Source organism: Lacerta agilis, chromosome 1 (genome assembly GCF_009819535.1).
Source record: "Lacerta agilis isolate rLacAgi1 chromosome 1, rLacAgi1.pri, whole genome shotgun sequence".
NCBI classification, from domain to species: Eukaryota; Metazoa; Chordata; class Lepidosauria; order Squamata; family Lacertidae; genus Lacerta; species Lacerta agilis.
The window spans coordinates 73,606,760-73,619,524 of NC_046312.1; the positions used below are offsets into that span (position 1 = coordinate 73,606,760).

General features: G+C 41.9%; 1 protein-coding gene across 15 annotated transcripts in view; it reads right to left on the reverse strand.

Moving 5' to 3' along the window:
- The window catches only part of BRSK2 (BR serine/threonine kinase 2), a 395,220-nt gene extending 390,458 nt beyond the window's left edge, over positions 1 to 4,762 (reverse strand). For 7 of the 15 annotated variants that reach the window (XM_033155249.1, XM_033155259.1, XM_033155232.1 and 4 more), the window contains exon 1: positions 4,301 to 4,761. In XM_033155249.1, the coding sequence (XP_033011140.1) occupies positions 4,301 to 4,394 (94 nt within the window). In that variant the 5' untranslated portion in view covers positions 4,395 to 4,761. Of the gene's footprint in view, positions 1 to 4,300 lie in introns of all 15 variants that reach the window. The other 8 variants (XM_033155197.1, XM_033155179.1, XM_033155188.1 and 5 more) reach the window with 3 other exon arrangements.
- Positions 4,763 to 12,765: the final 8,003 nt, after the last annotated feature.

Below are 12,765 nucleotides of genomic sequence, written 5' to 3' on the forward strand. Positions count from 1 at the left end.
AGCACATCCTTTTTGTTCATTACTGTTAATTACAGTGCAAACCTCCCATAATTAACTAAGATATAGTGTAATTCAGTGCAATATAAACTATCTCTTGCTCATCCCTTTATGTGCAATTTGTTGTTGTCAGCATTTTCAAAGATGTTTCCTCATAATACAATTTTACAAATATGATCATTAGATTATTGCATTACTTCATGCATCCTCCCCCTGCTGAACACATATTCTAAAAGTCCAGTTTTGGGAAACAACAGCCGAACCCATTTGACCTCTGCCTTATACAGCAACAAAGGGGCAATTGTCTTACTACAGCAGTCTAATTTAATTATACATGCATGGAATTCTTACACTGCATTATTAAGAATTTCTTCCCCCAGCTTTTGCTACACTCCCCATACTATGGAAAGGCTGTATGCAAATTTTTGCACCCTTTTGCTTAGTGCCCTATTCCTGCTTTTAAAACCAGGAGGCCATAATCCTCCTTTTGTGACATCAATCATTTTCAGCAAGCCTGATGTGCCAGCTCTGGAGGCTCCTCAGGACAAGCTTTGCTTCCCCTGCTTTGAATGAGAATCAGCACAGTCATCACCCAGCCCTTTGAAATGCATCCTGAGTATGTTTTGCCAGGTCAGTTTTGCATACCCATGACCAGATGTCACCAGCTTCCACTGATAGCAAAGACACAGCATCTGGGCTTCCTTGCAGAAAACCAGCAGGGTCTTGTCTGTAAACATTCCTTGCTTCACAGTCATTAAAAATTGCATCATTTAGAGTGGTGTGGAGGTTGAAGAAAGCTATTCAAAGTTCAGACAGCACATGAAAGTTCTCTTTTCATGACAACCTTTGCAAGGCTGCTACAAGCAGAAGCCAGCATTTGCCTCCCAATTCCTTCACCTTTGATCTTCAACAGGGACGTGGGTGGTGCTGTGGGTTAAACCACAGAGCCTAGGGCTTGCCGATCAGAAGGTCGGCGGTTCAAATCCCCCCCCATGGGGTGAGCTCCCGTTGCTCAGTCCCTGCTCCTGCCAACCTAGCAGTTCAAAAGGACGAAGTGCAAGTAGATAAATAGGTACCGCTCTGGTGGGAACGGCGTTTCTGTGCGCTGCTCTGGTTCGCCAGAAGTGGCTTAGTCATGCTGGCCACATGACCCAGAAGCTGTACGCCGGCTCTCTCAGCCAGTAAAGTGAGATGAGCGCCACAACCCCAGAGTTGTCCGTGACTGGACCTAATGGTCAGGGGTCCCTTTACCTTTATCTTTTGATCTTCAACAATATCATGTATTTCTGAGAATAGCAGGTAGACAGTGGGCATCCCTGAGAGTGGACAAGGGTTAGGGTTAGGGCCTCATAGCAGAAATATTTATTTTAGTTGAGCAAAGGAGGAGGGAATGTGAGTGGTTGTGAAGGTCTACCAAGAAGCAAATGGGCTATGGATGCTATGATGAGATCTTCTGATTGTTGATACACTTGGCCAAATTATCTTTCAAATAGGGAGCAAGCTCATTCCATGCAATGCAATGCTGTGGTATAATTCCTCATAGTACTGCTCTACTTTCAGAAGGCCTAAACAGCTTTATTGAATTACCTGTCACATAACAATGTTATACAATATAAAGCCTCCAACAACTAAATTTTCATATTCTTTCCCACCCAAAGCTTACTGTCTCACTTCCAGGAACACAGAAGTGGTAGACACAAACTATGCTGCCTGACTGCATAACTCTGAATCATTCCAACTCTGGTTAGGAATGAAAATGCTGGTGTTTATCATTCCCAAGTATATCAAGGTGAGTATGGGGAATAGAAAACAAAACATTCAGTTCCTGTGCATGTTTTCTCAGAAGGAAGTCTCATTTACTTCAAAGGGACTTGTTCCCAAGTAAGAGTGCATAAGTCTGCTGCAGCTATTCTTTAGGCTTTTAGATTTTCTTCTCTGTATCACTGCAGTGTGTGCATGAATGGAAAGACTAGAGGGTCATCTATAATTAGATGTAAAATCATGAAGAGCAATCCTAGCCCTAGATGATTTCCTCAAAGATCTGCAAAGGCAGACAGCATGAAACCTCTGAACACACACACACACACACACACACACACACACACACACACACACACAAATGCTCACCCCCCCCCCCAAATCTCTCTCACTCTCTAATCACTTAGGAGGAAGATAGGAAGATTAGCAGGGGGAGGGGGAGGGGAAATTGCAGCTAACCCTTGGGAAGCATAATGCCACACTCTGTGGTTTACATTCGAAGGCTGCAATCCTATGCTTGCTCACTCGGTTGCAAATCCTGTGCTGTTAAACTCAGTAGGACTTACTTTTGAGAAAACATGCATAGCATTAGTCTGAAATGTAGCTACATTTGCAATAACATACACTTTTTGTAGATGGCAGTTGGGCAGAGTGAAAGACCTCTCACGGTACAAGGCAAAAACTGTGGCAACAGAGTAAGACTGAATCTAGGGCCTCTTAGATGCCCCCAGCCAAGAGTGTATGGCAAGAGATCACCTCTGGACACAACATTCAGTATTTTTATTGGTGTACCCATGATGCTGCAATCATTTTGGTGAGAGTTCCCCCCCCCCCAGCTCCTTTTTCATGTCAAGATATATTTCACAGTGAATCAGGTTGGTTAGAGGAAGGTTTTTTGGGGGTTTTTTACTCAGCATTGTGAAGAATAAAGGTGAACGGATACATTAAGCTACTGCAGTACATACAGGGAGGAGGATGATTTTTAAATAAAAATAAATAAAAGTCGCTTTCCCGTTTAAAGCAATGCCATTTTCATAACCATTCCTATCTAAAAGTGGTTGCTATGGGGTTTGAGAGAGAGGATGAAAAAGAATTGGAGGGGAGCTTCACAATCAATCATTGAAGAAAAGCTTGGCCCCTTTCAGAGAAAGATCTGGATTTCAACTCAGTCCCTAAGAAAATTGCGGGGACTGCAGAGCTGCTGCCATGCAGGGCAGCAAGAACACAGACAGCAGCTGGGGATGGAAACGCCTATTAAATCCTTTAGACAACAGATGGGCAAAGCTCGGCTGTCTTTTTTAAAAAGCAAAACACAATGCACCATGTTTTATTGTCCCACCATGATGAACAACACTTAATATCAACAAGGAGCAGAGGAGAGCAATTTGGTGTATGTGTGTGTGCGTGTAATCACACACACATATACTCTGCTCTAAAAATGCTAAGCTGAAGAGTCTTAAATTCACTTCTAGGGTTGCTCATTGAAATCTTGTGGCCAGACAAGATTGCCCACCGCACCTGTTACCAAAACGCCAAAAGGGGATACAAATCAGGAAAGTATGTTAGACAGAGATTTAACATTTCTGCAATGGTCGCTTCTTTGCAATTACTGTTTCCCTGCCCTTGAAGTGAATCCACCAACGCAGGCAACCAGTGAGTCCCAATCTTGAATGCACTGAAGGGATCTAATTATGTCACGTAGGGCAAAAGCACCTGCTCCCTGCTAATGCCTTGCACTACATTTCCTCCTTTTAATATTTCTTGCTATTGTTCATTTCAGGCAACAACAACAAACCTCCGACTGCTGGACATGGATTCTTAAATCAGCAGTGAAATATATAGTAAGATTAAAAGAAAACAGCATAAACAGGGCAGGCTTTTGGATTATGGCTTTTTTGTTTCTTTGCTCCTGAATACTTTTTTTCTGCTTTGACAGTGCCAGGGACACTTTCCAAATAACCAGCAAAGGCAGTATCATAGATTCACATAGTCTCTTCCCCCTCCTGGCCCCCAAAACCACCACACCTCCACCAACTGCACCTTAAGGACTACACCCTTTTCAATCATGATGTCATAAAACACTGCTGGTGACTTCCAGCTTCCTCCCCCTCTTCTTCGTTGTCCGTTATGTGCCTCTCAATTCAACTGAATTCCAGTTTTTTAAAGAAGGAAAGGAAAGTGGTGCACTGAATCAAAGCAAAATTCGCCAGCCGCTGAGCATCTTTCCTTCGCGTCCCCCCCCCATCACTCAATCAGCCCCTCCCCACACGCACTTTGACTGTCATCAGAACACCACCCCTTTCCAGGAGTGATCCACACAAAGCAACCTGGACTTGTTAAAACAATATATAAATCACAAAAACAAAACACACACACACACACCCAGAGCCAGAGCAAAAAAGAACCATCTTAAAGTCAAGCTATTATTTATCAGATGCCACAGCAAAAGACAAGGAATGGCCAGAGAGCCTAGACTCTCCCATCTCCATAATCTCAGCGACTGCTGCCTTATCCCTAGAGCTGCTCCTGCTGCATAAGAACCAACCTGTCTGTCCTTTGCCCAGGGTTTTCTCCAAGCGGTACGGTCCAACATATTGTGCGTGCTGAGCTCCGCTGCCTTCTTTGCCAGTTGATGTCATTTCTACCTGGCTCTGTAATTCTGCGAGGTTATGCCTTGTGTTGTGGTTGGGGAATCTCTGGGCTCTTTTTCACCGCAGCTCTTTAAATTCCCACTTTGCCGCTGTGCAAGCAAAGCACCCAGTCTCTCTCTCTCTCTCTCTGACTCTTTTGCTGATCTTATCCACTTGGCTGAAGATTCACTCTTCCTTCCCCCCTCCCTTTCTTTCTTTCTTTTCCTTTTTGTTTCCTTCTCTCTGCCTAGGATGCTGATGCACAGGAGGGCTTATTAACCAGTGTTTGGGGAGGGAGGAAATCTAAGATCCAAGCATAAGAAGCATGGTGCTGGTCATCAGCACTCCGCACGCCTTAGTTCTCTCTAGGAGCTGCTCGGGGAGAGCTGGAGCAGCGGAAGAGCTGGGGCCCACGGCTCCGACTGACATTACAGGCAGCCAATCCCTGACAACACCTCAGCCTCCCCCCCCCTTCCATCCACTACCTTTTCTTTTCCATCAGCATCAGTTGCTGCCTCTGCCTGCTACGGAGCATCATAACCAATGGCAACAGCAATAAAACTGTGAGGGGATTCGTCTCCTGATAAGGTCAGTAGTTAGTCAGAATTCAAAACTGCCCTGTTTTAAACTTTGCATGCATGGGTAGAAGACAAAAAGAGCTACATAGTCTGTAGCAGCTGCACTGAAGCAAGTTAAGCAAACAAAAACCCTGCAGTTCAGTCACTCAAGTCCATCTTGCAAATAATGCTGAGACTGTGGAATAAAAATCACACACACAAAGAAAATCCAGCAAGGGAGATCAAAGAAAAAACGAAGCCCAAGAGAGCTTTTTTGTTTATTTTATTTATTTATCTTGGGGTGGATGCCCTTAAAATGAAGAAATTGTGCACATGTGCATACACACATGAACACACAACACTAATCAGAATCAAAGATAGCTTTGTTATCATAACATGATGAATGCTAAGTAGGGTTAAGATTAAGGTTAAATTAAGAAATTTAAAGGTATCCAAGCAAAATGCAGTTAAGGAACAAAAGATATTAAAATGACATGGGAGCAACATGACCTACTGCCTCACTCAAAGTCTAACTAAACATGAGGACACCACAGCCCTTCTGTTAGAATGCAAGTTCTGCTGAACAGGTATAAAGTGGGTGAGGGGAGGATTTGAAGTGGAGGGCAGACAGTAGGTGCTGCTGAATTTTTCTTCTGCCCAACCCATTGCCTCCTGAAATCTCCCTGTAGCTGCTTCTCTCTCCGTGGAGAATGGTCATGAGAATTTCCCTGCACCATACAGTATATCTTCCTGATGACGACTTTTGTTTTAAAACAATGGGCTGCTACCATCACACCAACATTATACAGTACCTTTACATACCTCCTTTCCATTTTAGAGCTTACTGGCAAAAATTGGCCATTTGGGTCTTTTGGAGGTAGCCTGCTGAGACTTTTAAGCGTGAGACGGGGCATGTGCTTTACAGTAATGCTCTCAGAATCACAGAGCTTTTATTGGTATGTTGTGAACTTTAAGAGGCAATCTCGTTGAGCTGCCTGATTATGGAGAGCAGGATGGAGATGGACAGACAGATATTAAAGTTTCTTTTCCAGACTCAATCACTCTATCCATCTTCATCCTGCTTCCCACACTCAGGCAGCTCAAAGAGATTGCCACTTATAGTTTACAACATTCCAAAAAGTGTGCCACCAAAAACTTATAAACACATTCCCAAATAATTAAAGCAAGTCAGCAATACCACAGACTGGCTATAAATAAACACAGAAATAAAAGCACCTTACTTCCATGATCTCAGTCTTTGAGGAGAAAATTGCTTCCTAATCCCAAATATACTCCAGGATACCTTAAATAGTGTATTGATCCACATAGCATGGGTGCACCTTAAGATCTTCCTCTGAGATCTTGTTTGCCACAATTATAGAGGAGGGTTCTGCTGGGACATGGCCTTCTTAGCTTTGACACCAAGGCTATGGAAATAACCTCCTGAGGGAGGGAAACTCACTCCCTATTGTTTGCTGATCTTTAGGTGTTGGCCTAAATCTTAGATACTAAGGTGGTGCTTTCCACACACACACTCCCCAAAAAACTGTCATAGAATCATAGAATTTGAAGGGACTCCAAGAGTGCTCTAATCCAACTCCCTGCAATGCAGGAAATATTTTGCCCAACATGGGGCTTGAACCCCCAAGTATTATGCTCTACCAACTGAGCTATCCAACCCCCTGCAAGGCAGGAATCCCAGCTAAAGAATCCTAGAATGGTCAAATGGGAAGGGATCCCAAGGGCCATCTAGTCCAACCTCATGCAACGCAGGAATCACATCATAGGTTGGCATTTTCTGGATTTCCTATTCCCACTGCTTGTTTCCAGGTGGGGAATCTAATTACCAGTAGTTTCCTGTTTTGATCTGCTGTTCATTGCAATATATCTATATCATCTATATCTATCTATATCTTGGCTTTGATTGTTTAATTTTGAATTATGGTTTTTGCATGTTTGTTTTCCACCTTCTAGATCTGTTTAGCCTAAAAGACGGGATGCAAATATAACACATAAATTAAATATGGTGCATCAGTCAGGTCTAAAATTTGAAGGCAAAATTTACTCCATAGGCCTCCCTCTTTGGGAAAGGATTTTACTCCGTGATATTAGTACAGCAGGCTACCTTTCCAATACATATTTTCTGGCTGTGGCCAACTGTGACACCACTCACTAAAAAAAAAGGTAGTAACTTTCTATGGTATGCATGTGATTACTTAGAAAACAGGTTGCCTGTATCATGTTGCTAAGTGGAAAGAAGAATATTATCAGCCTTGTGGTGTGTAGTAACATGGTCATGCACATCAACTCAGCTATTGCTTCTTCTTCAAGATTTCTTTACGAGTCTTCTGATCCCAACTAATAGTATTATGTAACCATCCGGTAGCTGGTATCAGTGGCATGGCACTTTTAATATTTGGTAGGCATTTTATTTAGTTATTCTGTAATTCAGAGCTCAGTTTTAGAGTTTAATATACAACAAAGATGCAGCAATCATACTAGATCTGACTCTTTGGTGAGAACCCAGAGCAGCATTATCATCATCACAACCATCATTGTTTACAGAGCTTGATATGTAACTGTTACTGAGATGCTGCAGTAATCATGCTAGATTTCCATGGCTAGACCGTATTTTCAAATAGTACAGTACATCTGACGATCTTTGTGAGGATGCAAAAGGTGTCAGATACATCTCTAGAATGAGCATCGTAATCAAGGTCAATGATGTGCTGTTTCAAGAAATCACATAAACAGTCCAAACAAATATTAGTTTCAAAGGGTTTCATGAGTCATCATGCAATACAATGTCTCTCTCTTTGCTGTCATGTGGCAAGAAATGCCTGACTTAATAATGGTTACTTGCTACCTCTTCAATACTGAAAAGAAAAATCCTTTCTCAAATGAAGATGTCTTTGAGATTCTCTACATACCAGTGGATAGGATTTCACAGATACCATATCAGCACTGACTTTCCTTGGCCAACCTGCCTCCTTCATTTGAGGTTAGTCTGACGGCTGTATGAAACAGGTTGGCATTTCAGTGGTAGCATTGTGGAACTCCATTTTGAGGAGCCTCGCCACATCCAGTATCTTGCACTTTCTAGGAGGGCTATTCAGACTTTTTTATTCCTCCAATCCCTTAGTTTTTATTAATCTTGATTTTGTGATATTAATATCAAAGTGAACTTCTCCCCTTAAAAAAATATTTAAGATACCCTGTGATTAAATGGCAGACCATGCATTTTTAAGAATAAATTTTAGAAGCCTGTTATATTTTCATAATAAAGCAGGCTTCTACATCATCCCTTTAATAGTCACCTGTGAGAAAAAGAAATCGTTTCCAGCAAAGCACACAGGAAAGTTTAGGTATATTGGGTGGCAATGCACGATGTACAGGTATAACTGCTGGACTATGTACAGGTATAACTGTTTTTAGATTTTAATTGAGTATCAATTAAAATCTCATACGTAGGGTAATGGGTACTTTAATTACTTAGAATGTCATTGTTAATTAGTTTTATTTCAGGCATAGTCTCTTTAATTGTTCCTTTGCAGGAAGAGAATGTTAATAATTTGTCAACTTGTAGAGGCTTGCCCCTTTAATGTTCTTTTTAAAGAATGGGCTTTATACTTCCATGTTAAATATATCTATGTTATATTGCATCTGATATACCATTTTAGGGTACAGTCATATCCTGAAAGAATTCTGCTTGTGGGGCTGTTGCATTTGGCAGAAGCCCTGTTACACTGGCAGAATGCCAGATACCCAGCACCACAAAGCTCCTGACATGTTGGCAAAATGGCTAAGACAGGGTGACGGCATGGTGGGGAAAAGGGGCAGCACAGGGGAGGGGAGAGGCATGCCATAACCTGTACCCCTTAAAAATATGGCCACATCACCACTGACGGCCCAACTTTGCAGAAGTCCCAAATCCGTCACAAAGAATGCCCATCCCATTGACTTCAATAGGAGGATTAAGAAAAAAGCTGCCTCCACATCAATGACTGATGGGTGTAATGAAACTCAGGACCCAATCACAAAATTTTACACAGGGAGGGCATAATTTCATACAATGGTGCAGGTAGGAGAGCCTCTCTTGGGCCTCATGTTATATACACTTGGAACTAGAAGGGGGGACGTTGATAGTGGACTCCACCTCTCATTGGCTCTTGACTCCAGCTACTGATGATCTTCCCTGCCATCCACTGCACCAGTCACAAGGGGAACCAGCCACCATTGGCTAAATTAATGAGTCATGCAGCACCCCTCCTGATTGGATTAGGTGTGGAGAGCCCCTCCCAATCATTTTTTGTGAGGTGTTATAATCTAGATGCAACCTCTGCCTGTAAAACATAAGCTGTTACATCAGAAAAGGACATACCATATGCAGCATCTGGAATTTATGTGCTTTTGGAATCTATGTTTGGCTGTTGGACTGGGAATAGAGGTGGAGATGAGACCTATTACTGCATGTACTATGGTGGTGTGGTTAGGGAACTGTTCTATGTAGGTTCTAGTCCTGGGAGTTCCCTCTCTTTTGCCTTGGCATACAAAACATACATGGAATGGCCCATATGCATCTGTCCCCTGGTATGGGTTTGGATTCCCATCTTCAATTTCCCAATTCTATGTCCTATGAAATGAGCCACTAGTGTTGCTGCTGTCAGTCTATGCCTGATCTTTTTGTGTGTCATGCTCACAACCTTTGGGCCCTTAGCAAAAGAGCCTTTCCTGTCTGGTTGGGTCTTGAACCCTTGTCCTGGGGTAGTCTGCATGAACTCTCTGCAAGTGCCCTGCATTGTGTGCCCTGTGTTGTGTGTCTTCTCCTTTCTCCATGTTTTGTTAATTGTAGTTGTGAGGAGCATAAACCAATTCAAACCCCTGCCTAGAAGAATGCCGAGAGCCAAGCAATAGAGTGGTTATTGCTGGCTGTGCCACTGGAGCTGATGGAGTAGGCACACTATGGCACTGTCTTGTTTGTTGTGTGAATGGTGATCCAGGTGATCCAGCTGCCATGAGTTCATTGGCTAACCCTCTGTATGGGCAGCACTTGTCAGGCCCTGACCAGTGAGCTGTGAGTGATGGTGTTTCTAGGGACACTGTGGATGTGTCATTTTTACCTTGTTCTTAAATTATGTGACTGTGTGTTGCCCCTTCTCTGCAGTTGTGGGCTAAGCAAACATGGCTTATGTGTAATGTGTCCTGGCATAATGCAACTCATAAGTGTGCTTTCAATGTTGCATTTCTCCAAGCATATGAAAGACCAAATACCGGTATAATAATATTCATACATAATGAGAAATGCTGTGGCTGTCCACAGACTAGTTTCTGTTCATACTTTTGTTTCTAACTGATGAAAGTCTTTCCAATAACTTTACTAATAATGAAAAACTTTTGAGAATCCACTTATTCATAATTTTGATCAGTGTTCTGCTATTTGGATTATTGATGCAAGCATTTTTGGCCTATTTTTTGAGCATGATGAAGAAATGCTTTGGTAGTTCTTGATCACTTAATAATCACACAACTGTTTATTCAATTTTCCCCACACAGAGAGCAAAACCCCATTATCAGCTCCCCTTTGATCTGAAACTCACTGCTCACTCTTATTTGAATCTAGGTTACGTCCCCTGGTGTGAAGCACTTGCACAATAATTCCCTCAATTATTTGAAGCCTTATTTATCCAAATGTTTTGATGTCCTATAAATAGTTTGAAGAAACAGGAATGTACCATCCCTGGCTGTATTTGATCTTATCATTGGGGACTTGGCGCTAGGACAACCTCCAATCTTTTTCATGTAATGTCTCATTCTCAAAAGGCAAAGTAATGCATGTTTTCGTGGCCAGTTAGCATCTTGGACTGACACGTCAAACACAATTTGACTAAGTCCATAGATTGCATTGTTCTTCTACTCATGTGCCATGATCAACTGGGAAAGATCTACAGATGGAAGAAATTTTCTGCAGGCATAGCTAATGTGAATGCACATATGCACCAGGATTACAATGTTCTAGGCTGCATTGAACTTCTACTCCATATGAGGGGTGGGAACCTTTGGACCCCCAGATGTTGCTCTAGCAAGCACAGACAGTGATTAGGGGTTATGGGAGTTACAGTTAACCAACATCTAGAGGGACAGGCCTGCTCTAGAGGTATCTCTTGGTTCATCATACCAGGGCAGACAGTTGTTGCATGATGTGGAAGGAATCTGTGATAATCTTATGCAGATCATTGCCTCTTATCATGTCAGTTAATTACTCAACAATAGAAACTAATGGAAGGAAATAAGCAATGGTTCTCTGAAAGTTGCTAGGAGAGATGCCCAGTTTCCCCAGTCCCTCTATTATTATTACTAATTAACTATTTATTATTATTATTATTATTATTATTATTATTATTATTATTATTATTATCTACTAGTCTCAATAAAGATTATCTTCCACTACACGTGGAAACACTTGCTATAAGACTGGGGGTTGTGCTCTGCCTCTGCACACTTTCTACTGTTCGTCAGTGCTTCAAGTTTGTGATGCAAAGGTGGCTAGAACAGGACAAGGAAGACAAATGACTCAGCAGGGAGGAGAAGCAGACAGGACGAAACAGGCAACTTGTGTGTTAAGGAGGCAGGTGGTACCTAACTGGATGGAGGCCCTTGCAGAAATAAAGCCCAATTTCCCCAGAAGGAGAGGGAGGTTGGTGAAGGACTTTAGAAGATAGTTCTATCTGAGATTGAGGAGTGTAGGCTGCACCTCTGCAAGTGTTAGGGCCTCCAATACTCTGGATGACAGATGCTGGAAAGACTAGGAAACTCGCTAAGAGACCTGACCCTGCTGCAGAGTTTGGTGGGTACTCAGAGGATGTTGGTCTCCTGTGCCTTAACTAGGAACTTGATGAGATAGGGTGAAGAAACTGCTGCCTATTCTTACTGTCCCCAAATAAATGTTTTGTTTCACTGTTACCTACTTGCCTGTTCTTTTGTCATAGTAAATCGCATAATGTTGAATTGCTCTCTGCTACCTTGATGGTGACAAAATCAATTGAGCAATGCTATGGATTTTGAAATATGTTTGTACATGAAATATGTTTCTTACATGATCAAAGAACAGCACTCTGTGGGACCATGGGTTGATTCATTGATACGTGTTCATTTATATGAAATAGTAAAATGTCACCAAAATGTTTTCAGAAAACATTTCAAAAAGAGAAAAGGGGAGAGACAGAATGAAAAATACACAAAAGAGAAACAAAGATTGGCCTAGCAAAAGTACTTGGAAAATGAAAAACGTTTCAAAGGCTTATTTAATGTGAATAGAATACCCTTTAAAACCCTAAATATGGCATTTGTGGCCATCATGTTTGTGTGTGTACAATGCTGAATCATTCTAGGGCTGCAAACCAACCATAATCCACGATCAACATCACTGTCATTTACTTCTACATAATAGCCACAATCCCCAAATCTGAATGTCGCTAAGCCAAACAGGCACCATAATTACTCCCTTGATTTTAACGAAGTCCCATAAGTGGGTTAAGCACCTGCAAGTATTTTGGGATACAGTTATGTTGCACTGCTGATGGCAAACTTTCAGTTTAGTTTTGATGCAGTTTTAAGGTTCAAGATAGAAGAGAAACAATGTGTTTTTTAACCAGCAACAGATAAATATGCTATGCTATTGAGTTGAAGAACCTAAGTGAAAAAGCAGAAGGGCAACCCTTTTAAGAAGGCCCATCAAAATATATTTCAGAAAAGTGAATACCACCAATAAGGAAGTCATTGAAAAAGTTCCATGTCTTCGGGTTCACATGCTCCATACAGAAACA